This window comes from Melopsittacus undulatus, chromosome 1, assembly GCF_012275295.1.
Source record: "Melopsittacus undulatus isolate bMelUnd1 chromosome 1, bMelUnd1.mat.Z, whole genome shotgun sequence".
Classification (NCBI taxonomy): Eukaryota; Metazoa; Chordata; class Aves; order Psittaciformes; family Psittaculidae; genus Melopsittacus; species Melopsittacus undulatus.
Window position 1 is genome coordinate 50,273,112 of NC_047527.1, and position 23,157 is coordinate 50,296,268.

The following is a 23,157-nucleotide window of genomic DNA, read 5'->3' on the forward strand; positions in this document are numbered from 1 at the left end:
TTGCAACAAAAGCATGCCATGTCATGTCTTTGGGAGTAACAAGTCCTGCTGCTGGAAACAACCACTTGGGAATCCTCGCTTGGTATAATAAACTTCTGCAGACAGCAGAGAGAGTGACAACCAAACACAAGGGTATTCTAGGGCTATAGATGAAGGATAGAATGAATCTGGTCTAGTGCAGTGACTCCTTGCAGACCACAGCAGCTGCTTGCCTGGGACTCCTATGAGTCCCACTAGTTAAGAGAATGTGTGGTACTCACAAAGGTGATAGGAAATCATTTAACTCCACTTTGTAAACTGTGTCTAGAAGAACTCCTTTGGAGCTCAGAACTACAAACAAAATCTTTCTAATGATGCTCTTGATGAGAGCATCACAGCTCTCCTGTTTCTCATGAAAACACATTAGTGTGGAACACTAGTTGGAAGTATATTGGAGACAGACATTAATACTCATTGGTATTTATAAAAATGCAAACACATATAAGCATTGAAAAGACTTACCTCTCCATTGAAAATCTCCTTATCATTAAATATAAAGTTGGCCTTTGCATTGCCAGACAGTTTTTCAGCTTGCAACCAGAATCTCACTTCCCCTTTTTCCAAGATTTCCACTGCCAACTCAGAGGCAAGTGGGACAGCTAGAAAGAAGAAAGAAAAGAATGAGGCATATACTTTGCCTGTGCCTCAACGACTGTTTTCTTCTATAAACAGAAAGCCACTTTTTCCTTTCGTACTGATTACTGCATGCAAGGTAACTAGCTTATGATAGCTTTTCATACAGACAGAATGCCTTTCCACCCACATAGACACAGGATGACAGACAAGATTTAATCTTTTGATTCAATCAGATCTGTACAGACTGGAAGTGTTCAGGATTTGAGTTATGCTCCATTTTAATACAAGGCTATTTCAAAGGTAAACTGCAAGCATCTCTGCAGCATGATGTGCATCTGTAGGGTGCAGATACATGTTTAATGAATTGCCTAACAGTATTACTGTAAGACAGTGAACTGACTCAGCACAAAAAAGAAAAACACAAACCCTTGGGATTCTGTGATTCTGTGAAAAGAAACCCAAGCATGAAGACAGATCAGAAAGTCAGCTGCTGAGCTGCAGGCTGGGAGAGTTCTGTAAGCACTCTGATCCTTTGCTGAGTACAAATTCCATGTCCAGAATTCATGAAGTATTACAACTCCCTCTTGGTCTCCCCAGTACGTTTTGTTTACCTGTGAATAATGGGAGTCCTCCACATGTAGACCAACTCCTTGTGTTAGCAGGAAAAACAACATAATGTGAAGAGTACTATACCATATATAATATTAGTATTTATCATTCTTTTTTATTTTTCCTGGTTCTAATTAGTAGAAGTCCTAGCTTGCTCTCACTTGAACTGCTTGTTAAGATATCTTAATCAGCAACATTAAGCATAAGAATTTATACAGCGATACTGGGGCATATTGTTCATTTTATCAGCTTCCATCAGCTGTCTTAGGTAATTCTCAACAAAAATCATACTCTGGAGAGTACATATGCTGTATGTGAACTCTCCCCCAGTCTCTGCTTTCACAGCAGTGTAAGGTCTGCATTGCTAGGGCGTAATATGGAACAGCTGAAGGCTGATGCTTGGTGATATAGTCTGGTGATAGATAGCATAAAGACACACCTCCTCCCAGACAAATCCCAGGGCAGGGTTGTTTCTTTAGCTCTGTGTATGCAAAGGCCCAGCTATAGCAGGAGAAGACTAGGACAGATGTACCATCTTTCTACTAGAACCATTCTAAAAAACTGGAGTGTCTTCTGGAGCAGAGCTGCCATCCCACCCCACTGCTAAACAAAGTTGGGGGTAAGAACCCCCTATATCTTCCTTTTGCATGCTCATCCCTTTGCCACAGCATGTGTGCTTTTGATGCCTGAGTGGCACAGGACCTGTCTCTGGAGAAAATAAAGTTTCTGGGAGGTGAGGTGACAGTCACAGGAAAAAAAAAAGAGAATAATGAAAAAGACATGGGCTTAACCAGAGAGAGGAAAGCCCAGAGCCTGGAGGGACAGAATTAGCACGAGGGAGCAAAGCGAAGAAGAAGCCCACAGGTGTGTGCCCCAGCAGTGCAAATGGTCTGTGTGAAGCTTCGTCACCCAGCGCATCACTTTGCTTGTAAGAAACAGAAGGAATCTCAGGTCTTGCATAATTTGTCAAAACAAAACAACTGAAATGCTACAGGAGCCAGTGGAATAGAGACAGGATGTGAATAGACATCAGGCTGCACTGCCTTTGTCTCACTATCAGCTCTATGGCAAGATTAAATCCACACTTGATTTGTATGTAATTAACTATAAATATCTTAGTCTAACATGGGAGAAAGGAAGGTATCTCAGAAGCTGTTAAAGGCTGAAAGGTTGCGAAAGGATTCTTTTTGGAGAACAGGCTGATCACTTCTCATGAAGTGAGACAAAGGGTGAATCTGTGTTACAGTCCTCCACAGACAAAGCCTTTTAAAATATTTCTATAAGCACCAAACGATAGTTACTTCAGACATTTCCCAACCATCTTGCTTACAAGGTTTTACATCCTATTTGTATAGCATCACAAGTTACTGTGAGTACTTGGCAGAGAGTCTTCAGGCAGTTACTAAATTGTAAAGTTGAAACAGTTTATTTTTACCTAGAACCAATAGATGATCACATGCATATGTAGTTGTGTTTTGTAAGGCTGCGTTATTCAAGCAACCCATTTTCCTACAGAGTTACTGGCTGCAGATGTTTCTAAGCAGAACTTTCAATTAATGCAGTTCAGAAGTCCAAACAAAGCAGCAGGCAAGGGCTCTTGTTGAATCAGAAATGCCTACCAACTAATTCTTTTTTAAGAATTTTGGGTAATCCTCAAATAGATTATCTGGAGATAGACCTAAGGTTTCGTGGTGATCCACAGAAGGTTGTTATTATTTTTCTAGCCTCATAGGCACAACCAGATGAATCTCAACCTCTTTTTTTTTTAGTGTCAACAGAGCCTGGAGTGACCAAAGCAAGTAAGACAGTTTTCTCCTTAAGGATATATTCTGCAGTGATCTCCTTTTTTGCCTGTGCCTCCTGGAAGTTCATGCAGAACTAGAAGTGTACTGTGTGATTCTGTGATTCTGTTAACTAATACAATGCAAAAAAAGAAGGCATCAGCTGTGTCCTGAGTTTATTTTGTGACATTAGTTATGAACACAGAGAATGCAATAGCACTCAGAAGGGTCAGGGCAAGTAAGGACATGTGACAACAGCAAGGTTTTGTGATGACTAACTTCCAGTGTGAAGACATAATTAGGAGGAAAGAACTAGGAGGAGCAGGAGTAAACAAGGGGATGCTTAGACTGTCATTAAGATGTCAAAAGGTGATACAATAGGAGTAGAGCTGGTATGAAAAAGACACGAAAGGAAATGAGAAAGAGAGGCGATGTAGGCAAAAAGGCCATTTCTTCAGCCAAGTTTTGACTGGGCTGAGAGGCACGATATGGGCTGAGTTGGCAGAAGTGTCAACAGTGCATGCACGAAGCTGAAGATGTTAAAACCTAGACAAGAGTTTTAGTGACTGGAATGAAAATAAAAAAGAGAATATTGTGGGAAAAGATGAAACCAGGTTTAGGTCTCATCTCTTTGTGTGTAATAAGTTTCATTACACAATCCATTTTTTTTTTCACCAATTATTCGCATTGCAGTGAAAATAACCAAGTTGTGCTAGTAATAACGCAGGATATCACAAAGGTATGGAATGTCTGTAGAGTTGACAAAAATACCATCCCAAGCTGCAGGAATGATGTTCATATTGTCAAGTGTTAAGGAAAGAGGGAGGGAATGAATTTTCAGCAGGAAAGTTCTATATATAGAGATCATCACAGCTGAATTTTATACAGTTGCCTGCTTTGTTAACCTTGTATTTGGAGCAAAGTTAGAGAATTTTTCAACTTCTGGTTTTCAAAACAGGTTAGGTATGCTGAGTAAGTATAAAAGGCTGTTCTGTAGAACAAAGCCAATGGAATACTTATTTTGCTGCTGCTATATAGACTTATTACATGCCCAGACCAATAGCCTGCCACAGGTTGGGAAGAACATCAGTAATATACAAACGTACTGAAAAAAAAAATGAGAAAAAATAAAATTAGATTTTAAAAGCAAAACTACTTTCACTTGAAATTACTGTAATGACTTCCCCACATGATGGTGACAGGAGCTTTGTGATACCCCACTGCATGCAAAGCTCTCCCCTACAGACATGTTTGATTCACTTACTTGGGAATTTGTGTTCATGGCTCAGAGCAAGCAGACGTTTCATTTCTGCAAAAGACAGAAAAGAAGTAATATAAGGTGTGCATGCCTCATGCATCTGAGAGGCACAGCAGCAGGGGAAAACAGGTGTGAAAGCAAAACAGGCATGCTTAATAGATGTCGTGTCTACCTTCTTCATCGATTGTGTAGCTTGAGGAAACTCCATCAGTGTCTGTAACAACACAAGAGTAAATTCCCAAATCATCTTCTCCAAGATCCTTAAAGGTAGCTTTTGACCTTTAAGAAAACAAACAAGCATTTTGATAAAGAGATGAGATCAGTCTGAACCAAACCCCTTCTTTATGTCTATAACACCAGATAAAAATAGTCTTGTATTACCTTTTGCTCTGACTGAACAGGAAAATGTGGGGCTCTGTCCATTATAAACTGGAGTAGGTCCTATCATGTGTGGTACAAATGAAGATGGCATAACTATCATATAGTGACAAAAACACTGAATCCTGTCATGTGCGGTACAAAGGAAGATGGCACAACTCTAACATAGTGACAAAAACACTGGAGATAGCTAGTTTAAACTAGCTCAAGCATGCCTAGCAACCTTAAGGGTCTCTCCCAACTTCAGATATTCTATGTTGTCAAGTCTTTGATGAATGTGGAAGTGTGCTATAAGCACAGGCTGATTCAATTTTCATATACAATACCATGAGTGTGGTGAGTGAGCCACAGGGTTTTTTCTCATGATTTCTGTAACTAGAAGAGTGCATGGGCACTTCAGAGGGTGAACCCGTGCCTTTGCCATTTCTTCCTCTCTGTTAAAAGCAGGAAGAAACAGAGTAGGCTTGTAAAGCATTATAGAAGTTTCCAAATCGGGTCCTGTAATGCCAGCAGAAGAGACTCCTGCTTACTCCAGCACCTCCAAAGACTGCAACAGTGTTACATGGCAAAAGCATTTTGCAAGCAGCCAGATAACTTTATCCTTTGAGGATTATTAAAATATAACAATATGTATTATTAAAATAACAACAGTGGAAAAAATAATAATTTGCCTTGATTGACAAATTATAAGATGAAAGAGCACAGATTTTCTCTCCCTGTTCTTAAACATAACTAAATTGCCTAAGTAGAAAGTCTGCTTTATTTTGTGCAAGCTACAATTTACAAATGATCTGCATATGGACTTGCTGGAGAACAGCCTGTTCATGAAGTAGCCTTTTAGTAACTGACTGAGTCATACATCCAAAAGGACGGATTTCTGTCGAGATCTCTCAAACACCAGACTATTGCTGTCCCCAAGGTTCTTACTTTCCGCCTTTAGTATCGATGTTCAGTCGAGTGTCATCCTCAATCGGTTCATAATTCTTGGACCAAACAAACTTAGAGTTAGGAGACATCTGATCACATTCAAAGTTCAAGGAAATGGCTCCATTATCATCCACAACAACTTCTACTTCCTTGGTTCCTGAAAGAGCAGAACAAGACAACTCCAGATAGAGAAACCAGCAGACAAGTTTATATAGATATCATTTATGAGGTGGATTAAACAGCTCCTTGCCATTTTCTCAGTTGGCACATAAATTGCTTCAAACTTTGTCATTCTCAGTTTTCAATTCTCAAGAACAGTTTTTATTCTAATCCACAAATTAAAGAGCATTGTAAATCAACTGATTTATTTGAGCAAGCCTAAGCGCACATGGCAGTCATGATATTTGTTCTGTAAAAACCTGAAGGGAAAAAAAGAAAAGGAAGCCTCTAAATCCACTAAATGTTTGAAATATTAAATAGCAATATTTTCTATGGTAAAGGGCAGTCAGAGCTTTCATTATGCCGCATGAATTCTTTTCTCTATAATAATATAAGAGCTCTAAGGGGAATACTGTGTGCAACTGTGGGTGTTCAAAGAGGTTCAGAGGCAGAAGAGGAAGCAGTCGAGTTGCTGCAGCAGTGAACACTTGTGCAATAGAGGCACATTTTCGGTAGCACTGGCTTCACTCCGGGAGGTTGGTTTAATTGCTGTGCTTGGCATCCAGCCCTGCCACTGTCTGCAGCATTAATCCTGAGCCTACAAAGCAGTGAATATTTGTAATTAGCTACTTAAGTTGCCCACCCTGTTTTGCCAGTACCTAAAGTCCTTGAGATGGATAAAGTGACCCAGTTTGTCTTTTAAAAGTCTCTGGGGACAAATACCAGGTCAGAAACCTGAAGGCACTTCTATCGTGCCTCCTTGCACACCAGTAAAGCTGAGGGAATTTTGTCTGGGATTTGGGCAGCCGGGCAAGCTCATCGTCTGTGGTGTTAACTTTCATTTCAACAACTTGTCAGAATGTCAGGGAGGACTTGTGCACTGAGAGGTGCTGGAGAACATCCAGACTCCTTTTCTGAACAGCTCTGAGCTGGGTCTCCCGTCTGAATAAGACACTCATGTTATATTACTTAGCCTAAGACAGTTCTGGGCTGCCTAGAATGCTAATGACACACTTTCTCCACAAAGTATTGTACCTTAAAAACTAAATCCTTATTCCTGACATTAAGATTAAATGCTTTATTTTTAGCATAATTCTTAATGAGCCTCAAGCATACAAGCAGATTTCTGTGTTTCATCATCCTAATACTATACAACATCCTTTCCAGCATTGTGTGTAGCTCCTGTAATGACAACTTCTGTACATGCAGCTTTCTTAGTATTTATAATCTGCCATAACCATTTAATGGAAAATGAGATTAATATTCCAATTTTGTTACTGTTACTTACCAGCCCTCACAGCAAGAAAGCACACTAAGTACCAATATATGATAAATGAAATCTAAGGTACACAAATATTTTACCAGGCAGCAGCATATTTGCTATTTTTCTATAATTTAATTTTTATATGCATATTCATCACTTGACATATGGTAGTGTTTTGTTTCCTGTAGATCATCAGCACACAAATCTTTTGATGGCAGATTATGCAATGTGCAAAGAATTACAGCCAGAATGTTCATTTGAAGGACAGGATCTTTTATATTTGTTTTAAGGTATTGTCATTTTTATAACAATGTATTGCATTTATTTCCAGAAGTGTTTACAGGTGTTTACCTGTAATATTTATATATAGTTATATAAGTAAAAAAAAATCTTTTTAAATTACTGACCAGAATTCTCCACCAATCCTACAAAGTAGAGCCAAAGAGACCCCTGTAGTAGAAGCAGTCTTAATTTCTCTCCTCTAGATAGCTCAGTGGTTTCAACATATCATTCAGAGCTTCTCTTGAAGTCATTGCGAGAAATAAAATGCTTAGATGTCATATAAAATCTTCAAAACACTAGTTAATGGTACCATTTTGAATGCAGCTAATCAGAAAAGTTGAATGAGACAGGGTTTCAATAATTTCTGAGGTTCAAGCCCTTCTCAAGTGACTGATGCAGGAGCAGAATCTGACTTTGCTTTGCACCAAGATGCACAAGGATTAAGGGCAGCAATGGGGAACAGCTGCAGTCTGCTCTTGGGTTTACTCTATTTCCTGTGAGGTCCACACGCACCAAAGTACTTTTGTCTAAAGACAAGTTTACAGCTCAAAAGTAGCCTGGATTGGTGGGGTATATTTTTTTAACTAAATTTTAGGAGATAACTGTAAAAATTAAATGTGGTTTTCAAACAAGAAAAAGTGGATGCAAAGTATCACATAATTATATTTACACATTTCACTGCATAAAGACAATTGGTACAATTCGCATTAAAGCAAATATTTTCATTTGGATAGTCTTTACTTACATTCTCTAATTAGAAAGCTCAGTTGTTTTGATATTTTACACATTTGTCAAAAGCAAATTTCCAGCAGGAATTGTCTGGAGACACCTGACAATATTTTGTCTCTATCCAAAATGGTGATAAAGGCAGCATTCACTGGGCAACAACAAAACACTTGTGGTAATTTAAAAAATAAAACTGTATGATTGGTCTTGAGATTTGTGTGTTTTGAGTGAGAAAGGCAGAAGCCTCACCAAGAGGCTGCTTTCCAAAAGAGGTTTTTTAATATGCCTTTTGTCCTTTCTTAGTACTTTTTAGGAGATTACCTTTGTGGATGCTGTATCTGCAGATATGGAACCAACCTTCAAGGGTGACTCCAGCAAACAGTTGCACTTGAATTCCTACTGACAGGGGTCTCCAAAGTGACAGCATTATGTTTTTAGAGCCTTTATTTCAAAGGCCAAGGGAAAAAAAAGTAATTTCTTGTACCCTTTTCTCAGGTACATTACTAGGTTAAGAAAAGGAAAATAAGATAGGTAAAATCTACATATGTACTATTTTGTGGTTGAGCTGATCCTAGTGGGTCTCTACTTATGCAAATGATATACGCAAATCTTACAATTTTATTGTATTTTTTTATATTCCTGAAGCTGTAGTTAGGTAAGAAAATCTGTTCCGACATAAAAGTGTTCCAGACAAGAAAGTAAGGTATGACCCACAGCTCATTTCCTACTTAGAAAAAGTTTGACTTGAGAGGGGTGGGGCTGCTCGCATGCAGCCTGTATGTAAACACAAACAGGAACCTATTTAAATATGATGAAAAAGAGGAAGTACTTCTAACAAACCTGGTCGTGTTTCAGCTACAACAGGACTCGTGACGTCTGATGGTTTCCCAACACCAGCCTGGTTCGTTGCTCGCACACGAAACACATAGCTCACACCTTGTTTTAGGCCACCTATCTGGAAGGAGCACATATACATGCACCATGTGTTACAAAACACTAATTTTAATTTCATGCTTATTACAGATCATTCTGAATACTTAACAATTATATTTCCTTTCTTTTTTTGCTTTGCTTCTTTTCCAGTTGACAAATATTTGAAGTATTTCTTCCTTTTTTGTTGTTTTTTTTTTTTTTTCAGTTCCAGAATGACATGACTAATCTGTATGGCTTGCTTCTTCCATGTATACATAGCTAATATTTAGACAGCATCATTACTAAAGGAGGCCTACAAGAAATCTAGAGGGGCATGTAGTGATAGGACAAGGAAGAATGGCTTTAAGCTGAAAGAAGGAAGGTTTAGATTAGACATTAGGAAGAAATTCTTTACTGTGAGGATGGTGAGGCACTGGCACAGGTTGTGGCTGCCCCATTCACAGCAGTGTTCAAGGCCAGGTTGGACGGGACTTTGAGCAACCTGGTCTAGTGAAAGGTATCCCTGCCTATGTCAGGGGGATTGGAACTACCTGATATTTAAGGTCCTTTCCAACTCTAACCATTCTATGATTCTATGATTTCTTTGCAAAAGGAGCATTGTTACTGAATAGGATGTTTTAAACTTATTTACATTAACCTCTGAAACATCACAGTCTTTTACTGCAGGTAAATTCTGTCGTTTAAAAATGAAATTATCAGAGTAATAAATGCCAGCTATACTTATTTAGAAACAGGAGAGCAGTTAATTGTACAGATTTAATTGTAGTGACTTGAGGAATCATACATTATAACACCTGTTAATACTCCTTTAAAACATATGAAAGTATCACACTTTAAAGTGAGCTGTCTTTCAAATATTCTGAAAAGCATATAACTAGCAAACCTACTTCAGGTATATCTCTAGAACTGAGACACTGCTGACTCTTTATTTAGAAGTCATTCCACAAAATGATGAGACATAACAGTGCACAAAGCTTGGGTTTAACTTACTGTGAAATGTGAGCAGATGGTACTTTGTATCCTAAAGAACCTCCACATTATCATAACATCTAGTTTTATGCTATCTGCTTTTGTGTAGTGACATCTATCTTGCCCTTTGGGCCAGAAAATGCTAGGGACGCCTCCTGTGTTACAGAATGGTATTTGAATTTAGCAGCGCTTTCTTTTACTTTTAAGTTTGTCATACCAGATTATCTTCTGAGTTACTGTCTTCTCTGACTATACAGATGTACATTGTGTATATCCTCAACACAACATAACCTACTATTTCATTAAATGGAACCATGATCAGAACATGATGATGCTGTTGAAGGCTGACTTCATCAAGGTTATACTGTTATACCAGTATTTGAATCTTAAGCTGTTTACCTTCAAGTATTTATTTTGAAGTGGCTTCTCATTGACACTCTTCCAGCAATCCTCCTTTGCTTCAGTTTCCTTCATATCAACATAATAACCAACTATGGGACTACGGCCTGTATAAACTGGTTCCTTCCACAGTAAAACCAAAGAGTCCTGCCTAACTTCTGAGCATGTGACATCATGAGGTGGCCCTGAAAGGTAAAAGTTGGAGTTGTGGTATCAAAACAAATCTCAAAGTGGCTAATGCATAAAACTTCAGAATCCAAAACTAGACATGTTGTACACCCAGAGCTGGCATAACATGGGCAACTCCTCTGTGTCATATCTAGATGTGATATAAATACAACCTATGCCTATTAAAAAGACTATCCCAAAAAACAATCCAACTTGCTGAGACTTGTATCTTGATCAAATACTCATGAACAAACAAAACTGACAAATAATCTCCTGACTCAGGGAAATAAGTTAATTATTAAGCTGATGTGCTGCTTCAAGAACTGCTCTAAAGTCCACTGAAGTTGATAGAGGTTGTTTTCATTCATTTCAACAAGTGTCAACAGGCCAGCAATCTGGCCTTGAAGTGATACATTTAGACAAGGGTTACAGGACCTCATTACCTCATTATTCTCTGCCTTGCACCTTAGACAGATATTTACGTCTACCATTTACAATAGGAAGCAAAGTGGCAGACACAGTACAGGAACCAAGCAGGAAAGATAATGAAAGTACAAGGGGTTGTAAAATGCTGTTCATTACATAGGAGTTGTTTAATATGCCATTGTAAATGTACTGCATCAGAGTGATGGAGACTCAAGCCTGGGTATGAACTTCAGTGCCTTTTGACTCCTCTGGAAACTGAAGGCTTTGAGAACTTTGATGGATAATTGATTACAGAGCACCCTTGAGCAGTGAGTAACCTCCACCTCCCACTCAGGATCCTACCAGGTACAGCAATGGTCCATTCTTCACATTTGAAGGGCTGGCTGGGTTGGGAAGGTGTCCCAACCCCTGCCAGGTTAGCAGCAGCTACCTGGAACTGGTACACCATGTTTTCCTTCAGGTTTTGAATCTGCATAATCAATAAGATGGTACTTATTAACTTTGGATTAAGGCTTTATTGAACACATGAACAGGTGTTGTGTGCATGAAGAGATAAAAGCATTATTGACATCATACATAAGGCAATAACTATCCTGGCTTTTCCTCTGATCAGTGGTGGAGCATATGTGAGTGGTCTTAGCACACCAAACTTCAAGCCACTTTTCCCATTAATAGACACTTGGGTAGTCAGGAAAGGAGCAGTGTATTGCACAACAGTCATATTAATCTGTCTCATAATACAAGCAAGTTCACTTAAGGCAAGACTTGTCCTCACAGTAGGGTGAAACTCAGTCCTGGCACTGATTTCCATTTGTAAAGCAGCTCAAAAAGGTTGTAGCTAGCACTATCTCTAAATTAGGTCAAGAACTGATCACAAAGTGCAGCTGGTACACAGCTGTTTCCAGCACCAGTAAGAACTGGGGTAGGTCCACCAAACCCAGTAGGAATGCTTGAGGGCACGACATAAAAAATTGGTCATGCCTAGAGTAGTGAATTCACAGACAAGAGTTGGTGCCAGACTATCAGATCAGTGTACAAACAGTTTTGCAGAGAAGTTTAATAGAACTGAATAAATGTATCATCATGGGTATAAACCCCTCTGAACAGCAATCTGTACACTGAACCATAACTTATCGAAATCTGTCTCTGAGATCTGTTTTGGAAATACTGTCTGCACTCACATCAAGTACAGAAGTTAACCACTTACCCTGTATGCCCTCTCACTAATGGCCTTAATGTTGGCCTCCATCCATTTCCCAGGAACTCCATCAAGCACTTCACGATAGTTCACGTAGTAGCCGGTAACTTCAGTTCCACCAGTGACTTTAGGTTGTTTCCATCCTAATACCATCGAGTCACGAACACTCTCAAGTACCGTGATGTCGTAAGGTGGAGATGGAGCAGCTGTTTCAATGTGAATAGATGTAAGTAAGAAGCGATATTTCAATAATCAGACTGGCACTTAATTAGTGCACCCAGGTGGCTCCCATCCTGCATTTCCTAATTATAACAAAATTTATGTGGTCAAGGGAAGTTTCTGGAGTTGGAATAAGAAATGCAGGATAAAAGCTTCCATAAATCAAATGAAGAGGTCCAAACTGCATAGGAATTAGTTTTCAGGATGACTTGTTTTTTGAGAAGCAAGCTGATACATAGTGAAAGAATGTGTTGCAATTGCAGCTCTGATGTAAGTGATCAGGACTCACATTAAAACTGTGGAAAATGAGGAACTAAAACTAACATTACAGGAAAAGGCAAAAAAAAAAAAGGAGATGCAATGATTTGTTTTCTTTTGCTGAAGGTAAACCCTTTTTCCCACCTACAATATTAATTTTAGTTCAGGGTTTTTTTGGTTTTGGTTGGTTTTTTGCCTTTTTTTTATTAGGCCCACATTCTTCCCTTCTGAGCATGGACTGTATCTGTTCATTCTTTTTTCTTCTTCTTTTATTTTTTTTTTAAATTTACAGACTGTGCAAATTTTATCATTGCACCCATCACATGATCTTACCTTAACAGAAGAAGGCGTGATCATAGGCACTGTAGACTGACCAGAAATGGAATATGTCTGTTATTGGAACTGACATTAAAAAATATGTGGCATAATCTTTTTTTCTATTTATGTTTTCTAAACAATAAAGATAACATTAACTTCATCTCAACCCATTTTCTTATAAAGTCTTTTCTGTACCTGGTGGGGAAATGCATGCCCACACTCTATATATCATGCATCAGTGAAGAGCCCTACTTGTAATCCAGAAGTCCTACTTTTGGTGGAAATCCTACATCTTATATGTTTGCTTTTGGTTTTAATGTTTTATATCAATGCCAGCTAGCTCCAGGTGCCTCTGCTTTGTTTTCTGTTCAACACTTTGCACAAGCTTTTTGAGTCTCACTTCAGAGGCCTGGGGAAGAATTCAGTTCACTGGCCAGGGACCAGGACTTAAATGAAATTCAAGCCCCACATTTCTTGGGCATAATGGGTGTTTAGGTGTTGAAAACATAAAGCATGATTTTGTGCATGTGTCTTTAACTTGATAGGTTTTTCTCACTACATATTGCTGTCAGTTAAAGATACAACACAACATTCATTGTTAGCACTGTGTCTCAGAGGATAAACTGTAGCTTAGGCATAAATCCACAAATCTTATATTCTAACATAATACAGATTTTCATGCTTACCATCATAATCAAGTTTTGTTTCCTTCACATTTACATAACACAGAGACGAGATAAGAAAGAGTCCTAAAAAATCACTGAAGTGATTTAGAAATAATACCGTATCTTGGCTACATTAATATGTAGTCAAGCAAGCTATTAAAGCAGTAAACAGATTTATATATTTCTCTTTCAGTAGGCACTAAGTTTGTAGTGGTTTCCAATACCATTACATGCATAATGATCTTAATGGAGAGTTGAGCATGCACTTAATGGGTCCGATGGAAGATGAACCACTGGATAGCATGTTCACTTGTGACGCTGATGAGCAGAACTTACAACCATCTGAAGTAGATGTACCCAAGCAGTGAAATCTATTTATTTTATTAACTCTCACCTTTATCTTTCTTCTTTGGCACTTCTTCTAGTGTCAAAAGATCCTCAGGTCGAGACTTACTTGCCTGCTTAGGAGCAACTTTTCGTAGTGAAGATATGACAGTGTCCTTAACCATTTCTTTCATGTTACTGTCCCCTGTACTTGACAGTTTGTCAGAGCTACTGGGTAATGTGTCTCTAGTAAACTTAGCATTGCATTTTAGCAAAGCATCTGTGTCAAAGATAGGCTGGGAGGACTCATGCATGCCTTCCCAGATGGTAGTGCGGTCTGTTAGTCCACCAGCTTTACCACTCAGTTCAGGACACACACCATGAAGCAATCCTCCCCCTATAATTTCCAGAAAACAGCAAAGACATTTTGAATTAGAATACATTTTTTCTCTTAATTTAGTCAACAGAATGAAGAAATGCGTACAATGAGCAATACAGCCAAAGTATGACAAATCACAGGTTTTGTACACAAAATGTTAATCTTAAATTCACAAAAATTTGAAACTCACAGAATACCTCTCAACCTGCTCACAAGTAATGCCCTTTTAGTAATGTATACTTTTCAAGAGAAGAAATATGGAAAGTTAATAGTAATCCTTATTTGCTATGATTATTTTAGTATTAGATCTTCTGAGTCATATTTCTGATCCCTTCAAAATGATCTCACAAAATTGCCCTAAGCCATATCTCTCTGCTCTAAGGTTGTGAGGTATACAGTTTCAACAAATGAGAGTGAGGATGTTGCAGACATGCAATTTATTCTAGCCAATGATACCATTAATCTTTATGGATTAGTTCAGGAAGTGTCAAACAGAAATAATTAATCAACAAAGGGGGAACACACAGGGTTATAGAAGCTTTACAAAAGACGCATTGCACTGATTATTAGGTTTAGGTATGGAGACAAATTTCTTAGGAACTGACTGTTATATAGGATGTGTGCATTAGAGATGATATATACCACATTACGGAGTCAGAATGACATTCCATTTTCCAGGATACCTATGCAGTGAACTTGGCAGTGCTCTCTTACAGTGGTTCACAAGAAACACTTGGAGAAGACTGGATGGTGAGGGTGAAGAGTCTAAAAGAGTGCAGTGACTGTGAAACTACGGCTGTGAGGCCATAGGATCTATGGATAAATTATTATTTGTGGACAGCATTGTGAAACAAAACAATTAGTTACAAATAGTTGCTGAAAACCTCTTAATTAAAACCCAACATATTTGCCATTAAAAAGAGCAACGGCAAAGAGCTTACCAATGGCTGCTTCCACTTGTATAGGCTCTGAATCCTCTGAAAATTCACTGAGCCCTGCTGCATTAACAGCTCTGACTCTGAAAATGTACTTCTCACCATTGACAAGCCCGTGGCAAATGAATCTAAAACAAATCAGTGAAGGAATACTTAGAAAGTATTATGAAGAACATAGAAATCTTAAATGGGAAAAGAAATAATTTCTTCCATAAAATGTATTCTCATTTCTGAAAACTGAGGATAAACCATGACCCCAGTGACTTAAATGAAGCCCAGAAAATGTAGAATGGATTTAAGCACCTAATTCAAATGTCTAAAACCATGTCTCTTCAGATAAACCATTTACCAAGACTCTTTCCTTCTTAAGACTGTTCAAGTATTTCTGTTACCAGAGGGTTTACCTTACTTCTGTGTTAGTATATAAAGTCCATACTTCCTAATGGAAAAAATGCAAAAAGCTGCAGAAATAACATCTATGTTACTCTGTGAAATATCGTAATGACGTAAGAGACACCTGTAGCACAAGTTCCCATGTTTCACTTCCAATAATAGATGACAAATTGCAGTGTTCAAAAACATTACAATGCATAGTACAAGAGCTAAAAAGTGCCTAATTTTTTATCTCATTTTTGCTTCTACACATGACACAATAATCTAGTGAGTTACCTAATGATTACATTAAAAATCTCATAGATTTTGTCTAGTGTCCACTCGGAAAACAGCATTTCCCAAGGCAGGAATAATTTATATTGGAAAAATTGTGTTTTAAAAATGCCAATGTTTTATTTAAAACAAAACTTATTTTAGAATAGTTATTTGAAGTGTATTTTCTTTGTTCTACTTCATAATGTCATGTCTTGCACTGCTAATGCTGGCATCATGCAATGATGTTTGAAGCAAATATAGTGGGGAAAATAAAATGTATTTCAAAGTTAACAGTTTATTTTAGGAAAAAAACCCAACCTGAATTCATATTTTCAGAGCAGTATTTTTCCTACTCATTCTGACAGGCTTTTCAAAATTATTTGCTTTCACCAAGATGCATGCAGAAAACAGATTTCAAAAGATTAAACTATGCTGCATAATGCAAACTATGAGCTACAGCTAATGCTCTGAGATTGATTCAATCAGAAAAGCCAAGAGTTAACAGACAGCCTATGCGAGGCTGCATCCTACATTACATCACACTGACTGTAAATGCAGTGATAGGAACCTAAGCAGTGTAGCTGCATCACAGTATGTTGTATCTCAGAACACTGTTTCTATTTTTATGGTGAATAAAGTTTACGTTTCATATTTTAAATATGAAAACAGCATGAAACTTCACCAACACTTGATATAACCACACTATAAGTCATTGAAATATATATGAAAATATATAAATTAGCACATGCAAGTATTGCAATATAAATGCACAAAAGAATGCTTACAGGAGATTGTTGTGCTTGTGTTCAAGCAAGTGGGGATTTAGGTATTTTTGATACACAAAGTATTTAAAATGCCTTTTTAAAAACAAAGTTGGTCCAAGAGTATTTAGCAGCTCCATACTTATTGTAATAAGGGTTGTCATGGATAGCAATTACAAATAAGCCAAATCAATCATAATAAGTAGAGGCTGCTTCTGCATTGACATCAGTCCACTTGAGATCAAGTTCTGCAATTATCCTTTTAGACTTTGAAGATTACATCCTTACTCAAACAAAACCAAATCTGATTTAGTTTGCAAAGTTTTAAGTCTTGATTATTTTTCTGAATAGAGACTGAGCTTCATGTCAGTAAGAAATGTGAGTTTATACTAAATATTGAAGAGTGTTCATTAATATCTTGATAACTGCAAGTGAAAGAGTAGTTAGAAAGTAATGTTGCTAGTGTGATATAGTCCACAAGTCCTCCTGACATTCTAGATACACAGTTCAGAAACGTTTACAGCTGTTTTCCAAAACATAAGACTTTGCTTCCAAACATTATGTAGTTCAGTTTTCCACACTTGTAATTTCAGCCATTCCTCACTGTACTATTTTTCATCAGACTGATAGGCTGTACAATAGCAAATGGCTATTGTGCTATTGAAAAGAGCAAAGAGAAGCTAAGAGCTTCTCTTTTCTTCACTAGCAATGTCCACATTTCCCTTGCCCTTTGACTGTTTCTGACATAAGATTGATTATAAATTCATTTTGGACCAGGCTCACAGTTTGAAATACACTTTTATAACTTCTTACAAACTTCGCCAGCAAGAGTGATTCTAGCCTGCTGGCTACCACAGAGTGATTAACTTTACTATTACTAGTAATGTCTGGAAAGCACATAAATCCAGTAAATAAAAAATTGGTGACCATAATTTCCATGCTTGGAAATCCATTACCTTGTGCCTTTCACTGGATTGTTATTGCATGGTTCCCAGTGACCAGATCCAACTACACTTGACTCAATGTAGTACCCAACCAGCTCCTTGGCATCTGGGGGCTCAGCCCAAGTGACAACAACTGAGGTATCTGTATTCCTAATTGGCATAATACGTCCAGGAGCTTTGGGAACATCTGTGAGAGAGAAACAGAAAAAAATTAGTAACCAGCCAGTCAAAATCTACAAATAAAATCAGGATGACATTCTATTCTTGACATTCATTCTATAGAATTCTTGGTAGAATATTAATTCTATATTCTTATATTAGCATGACTAATACAGATTTAACCCTCAAAAAACTCCTCTGATTTAAATTAAATAACCTGACAGGTTAAGCAACAACAGGACAGGATCAATAGGTTCAAGCCTTTGTTGGTGAGGTTCTTTACTTCTCTATAGCCTGTAATTCAGCACATTTCCATAAAATTAGATTTAATGTATTCCCTTGTGCTGAACATCTACACAGAAATGTGATTTTGAGCCTTCTAAATGGAAAAATGTGTAAGGTACACACTGAAGATCTGTGTAGCCCACAGAATAAGTCAGAAACCAATGCCCCTGTTAAATAGCAAAATGCATCTAAAGTGTTATTTGAAAAGAGCTGTTTGACATTTCTTAACGAATGTAGCTCATGTGCATCAAACTGTTCTGAAAACTCAGGCAGTATGAAGTAAAAAGAGGCAATCTGGAAACTGGATTGAAATCTGCATTGCTGTTTGGAAACATATTGCTAATGTAGATGTAGGTACTGGTGATTTACTGTGGTGAACATCTTGGCTTCTCTTCCAGTGGAAATAGTCTCTGCATTCATGTTAGTATTAAATTCTTCACTTTTGTTTAATTTGGCAAACAAGGAAGGTTATACTCTACTGATGTCTGGGATTATTTTCAATGAAGACTCTAAGTAAAACAAAACATTTTTGTACCTTCTTGAGTTTTCATTTTCTTTCACTATTTGCAGCCTTTGCAGATCTTGGCATCGTTATTCACAGATTAATTCCCTTAGTTTGCATCTTTCATTTGACTACATGTTAAAGGTTCAACAACAAAAAACAAAATTCTTTTAGCTAAAGGGAATAAATCACTGACTGCTTTTAATAATTGAATTATACACTGAGCAGCTATCTGTCTTCAGACAAAACAATTACATCATAAACTGAAAAGAAAATCTAATACATATGACCACACACTTACCGAGTTTGTCATCCACAACAGTGGCTTCAGTTGCTTCTGAAGGTTCACCAATTCCAGCTGAATTGCAACAGCGAACTCGGAAGCAGTAGGATTTGCCTTCAGCCAAATCAAAAACTGCAAAACGAGGGGACTTCACAGGGATCTCGGTGTTCACCCTTTGCCAGTCCTCTGTGCCAGCAACGCACTGCAGTCAAACCCAGAAGCCATGTTTGGAACAGAAGTCCCTAAAAGCTGAGTGTCTAACACAATAAGACTTTCTACCTGGACCACCAAATGCATGTCTGCTATGGAGAAGTCATGTTCCTTTTTTGGGCCTTTCCACAGAATGAGCATCTTTCAAAGCTTATGAGTCTGCCAGATGTCCACCTACTCCAGAAAACGCACATAAAAGCTTACTGGGTTTTATATATCAAAGCTAAACTCCTCTTCACTGCCAGTAAGTGATGTTATTATTAATTGCATCCAGTTCTGGACCACTTTCAAAATAAGTTTTGCAGACATTCAACATCATCCAAAGAACAGAAGTCTAATATTACCACATTGCTTCTAGATGCTGTTGTGTCACGCCTAATGATCACTTATACCATTAATATTAGTGAATAATTTTTGCCTGATTTACATTAAGGGAAATTTCAAGTAATGGTTTTGGTTTCTGAGGGATTTCAAATTCTCAGCAGAACATTATCTGCCTATGTGACATTATTACTCAGTACTCGGCATGCAAGAGGTTATTAAAAAGCTTTCTTACATGGAAACTCAAAATTCATATATTCATCCACTCTAAGTCTGTTGCTAAGTGAAACTCACTTATTTAGACCAGATTTTGTGGGAGAGATGAAAAACACATAATGGGAAGATATTTATGTCTTGCTTCATGACACCTCTAGGATGATAAGGAAAAGCATCGATAAGTTTGTGAACCATGAAGATACAAGTAAAAAGGGTGATGGCATGAAGAATTTTCTAGGCTAGTGGCCATGCAAAAATGACTCAGAAAAGCAGGACACTGAAATTAAAACTGATTCTGCTCTGGAAAATAAATTTTGTCATCTTTTTTGAGTTGGTGAAACAAATGGAAAGGTGATGTAGAGGATAAATATGAAAAGGCAGCTGCAGGAGAAAGTGCTGATGCCAGGAATCTCTGGCAGAATTCCTCTGTCCAAACAATCTGTCCCACCAGACAAGCTTTCCTTTACACAATTTTTTTTATATATGTATTTAAAAAAAAAAATCATATCTATATATATGTATATATATAAACATGTGATTTCTCTCTGTGCTTTTTCATTACAGAAGGAGTTTGCCAGCCTGCCTACTCCAGGGTAGGTCAATGACACAATTTATAAAAGGATATTAGAGTGTGTGACACATTCTGCATCTACTTTCCTATTTCCCATCTTTCTTTTTTTCCTAGTTTATCTTAATCTACAGTAACACTTATCTTGATGAAGATAACTCTCCTGGCCCTAGTTTGAAAATCTCAGGTGGAAAGGAAAGTTAACTGAAAGTCCAGAAGAGATGACAAAACAAACATGTTAAAGTTTACCATATCGTGATTCTGATTTTGTTCAGTTTTACCTTTTCCACAAAGTACATGATACCCTCATGGCCGCGCTGTCCAGGAGGTTTCCAGCTAAGCACAACGTAGTTCTTGGTGGCTTCAATAACTTGGAGGTCTGTAGGTGGACCAGGAACAACACCCTCTGAAGAGCAAGGGAGAAGAACAGGAGAGGGAATTGAGATTTAAATCCTTCACATTTGTGTCAGAATTAGTGACTTAACTAAAATGTAGGAGTACTAATATACCTTGGCACCTGATTTATTTATTTATTTTTTAAACATATAGTTAAGAGTCTTCTAAATATTGATTTTAAATGAACTCTTTTAATTCTAAGTATGTTTATTCTTTAAGTCCTGAATAATGAAACCTCACCTCTACAACCAAATTGTGTTATTCAAGGCCAATCGACTCTCAGAACTAACTTTGGGTGCGTGCCAAAGTCAACTGAACTCACCAGGAGTTTTCCCAATTACTCAGCCAGCTTCACATTAGACTTTTGTAGGCAAAAGGGCTGTTTACCTGCAGGTTCTTCCTCAGTGACAATAATCTGTCCAGTCCAGGGAGCAGAAGGGTGACCTGAAACAAATGTTAGAGGTATCATGGAAATGAGAGATTTAAGGGAGTTTTGAAATAATGAGACAAATTACCCTTTTGTGATTCAATGCTAACATTTACAAGATTCATGTGAGCTCTATTTTTTGTTACTGCTGTGAACGTTGCTCATGTAGCAAGCTAGTTACCCAAGACTGAATACTCAGAGCAGCTCATCAATCAATATAGCTAGAAAATTTAATCCACTGAAACATCTGTTCCTTACTAAAATGTCACTGAAGTCACCTACTGAACCACTGAAGTCAGCAACTCATTGTTTTCAGAGAATTAACTTCAACTTTATTTTCCATATTCTATTCATTTCGATTAATAGCTCACTCATTAAAAGAACCGCCAAAATCCTGCAGGCTGCTCTTTGTCTCTTTTTAACCACTTTCCCTCGCATTGCCAGCTTTCAAATCATGGGTCACAGTCACAAACAGAAACTCAGCCTGACTCAGCATATCCACTAGATATGATTTGGGTTGCACTCTCAGTGCCTCTGTGTTATCATATTATTGTGGTTACACATTCAGCTATCAACCAGGTCAATACACTTTCAGAGATAATTTTTGCAAATGCTGATCTCCACCTCCATGTGCTTCACCCTACATTAGCGGATCCATTTTGGAGATGCAAGCAGAGAGGGAGCTGGTGGGGATTAGAAAGGATCATGAGGGATGAAAGGAGGACATATAATGGGAATAGGCCACCAAGAGCAGACTTTATCACCTGAGACAGCTTCCATGCTCCCCCTTGAGAAGAAGCCTCCCCCAGACTTCAGGTTTCACATGTCTGTCTGATTACAGTGCTTCCTGGTGGTGCCAAACCTACTTCCTCTGGCCTTTTGTTTTTATTTTGATCATCTGACTGCAGTCTCTAGCTTGCAGCATTATGATACAGTAAGACATACAAGCTGGGACCATGGGAGCTCTGTAGCTTTGCATACAATACCCCTTTACATCGACAATTTTAAACAGTAAAACTTCAGAAATGAGTAGAAATAACTGGATTTTAGGTATATGATTTAGTGTATGGGTAGAGAGGTGGATTTGGAAACAAAATGTCTGGGATATTACGAGGCAATGGCAGAAATATCCTTCACATATAAAATTTAACACAGAGAGCTTGGGGTCTGCTGGGCTACCCTGGTATTTTGCTGATGTTACAGCAAAAGTTTGATATTTACATGAGCACAGAATCAACCATCCTTTCTGTGTCTCAGAGAGTGACTATTCACAGGATCTGTTCAGCTATTTTGTTGGCTGAACGGAAGTGAGTGTCTTTAGGCAATTAGCTCTCCTGTGTCTTTTCTCCCCTTCCTGCAAGTTCAGAGCATGGCACTGTAGCCAGCCAAAGCCATTTCAGCAGGTAGAGCACTTTGTACAAAGGGCACTGAGATGATTTCTTCTCGGCAAAGCTGTCTTCAAAGAGGGTTTTGTTTTTGCATTGCTCCCTCTAGTGGGATTTCAAAGGCTTACGAATAGATTGTCATACTATTCTGTTGGGGTTCTTCCTAATGAGTTGTGACCCCTTGCATGTCTCAGGCAACCTGCAAAAAGCACATCTTACTTCTAAGCCTGGCTCTGTCAGAAGGATCCAGAGCAGCCACGGGCTCTGATACCCGGGACGGTAGGCTGACACCAGCTTTGTTCACAGCTCGAACTCGGAAGATGTAGGAACGGCCTTCAATCAGACCAGTGACAGGAAAACGAGCAAACTTCACAGGACTCTCATTGCACTGGGTCCAGTGGGTGGTGCCAACCTCACACCTGAAAAATACCAACAGCAAGAGAAGTGCTGGGAAGGGAGAAACACAAACTTGGGGCACCCACTCCCCTTTACGGCTTAATCATCTATTCATGTTCATTGGCTGGTCTGTACCAGCTTCCTTACAGCATTGCACTCTAATGACATCAAAGCAGATGCACCAAGGGGTCAGGCACGAAGAACCATCTGGGCATGCACTAAATCCCTTGAGTACTCAGGAAATACATGTATCTTTTGCAGTTGCCAGAAGGTGACTAGTTCATCTATCATACACAGTGCTCCACTGTACCTCCCATAAAATGATGGGCTTCATGGGGCATGGAGACCTCCCTTGTGAGTTCTGTGACCAGCCCAGCATACAGACGGCTGTGAACGAGGTTAAAGTAAGGCACTCAGCTGGGCCCTGTTTCAAAGACCACTGGGGCTGCCAAGGGAGCCTGCAGTG

At 38.4% G+C, this 23,157-nt stretch overlaps 1 protein-coding gene across 2 annotated transcripts in view; it reads right to left on the bottom strand.

The window, feature by feature from the left end:
* Nucleotides 1-23,157, bottom strand: part of MYOM1 (myomesin 1) — a 66,349-nt gene that overhangs the window by 15,194 nt on the left and 27,998 nt on the right. The window contains exons 11-25 of one of the 2 annotated variants that reach the window (XM_031052859.2): nucleotides 22,515-22,714; nucleotides 20,871-20,927; nucleotides 20,369-20,493; nucleotides 18,791-18,974; nucleotides 17,556-17,730; nucleotides 15,197-15,318; nucleotides 14,256-14,273; nucleotides 12,102-12,298; nucleotides 11,237-11,363; nucleotides 10,301-10,485; nucleotides 8,840-8,954; nucleotides 5,569-5,725; nucleotides 4,436-4,542; nucleotides 4,270-4,314; nucleotides 502-638 (exon numbers count right to left, since the gene is read on the bottom strand). In XM_031052859.2, the coding sequence (XP_030908719.2) occupies nucleotides 502-638; nucleotides 4,270-4,314; nucleotides 4,436-4,542; nucleotides 5,569-5,725; nucleotides 8,840-8,954; nucleotides 10,301-10,485; nucleotides 11,237-11,363; nucleotides 12,102-12,298; nucleotides 14,256-14,273; nucleotides 15,197-15,318; nucleotides 17,556-17,730; nucleotides 18,791-18,974; nucleotides 20,369-20,493; nucleotides 20,871-20,927; nucleotides 22,515-22,714 (1,951 nt within the window). The remainder of the gene's footprint in view (nucleotides 1-501; nucleotides 639-4,269; nucleotides 4,315-4,435; nucleotides 4,543-5,568; nucleotides 5,726-8,839; nucleotides 8,955-10,300; nucleotides 10,486-11,236; nucleotides 11,364-12,101; nucleotides 12,299-14,255; nucleotides 14,274-15,196; nucleotides 15,319-17,555; nucleotides 17,731-18,790; nucleotides 18,975-20,368; nucleotides 20,494-20,870; nucleotides 20,928-22,514; nucleotides 22,715-23,157) is intronic. The other variant, XM_031052860.2, reaches the window with a different exon arrangement.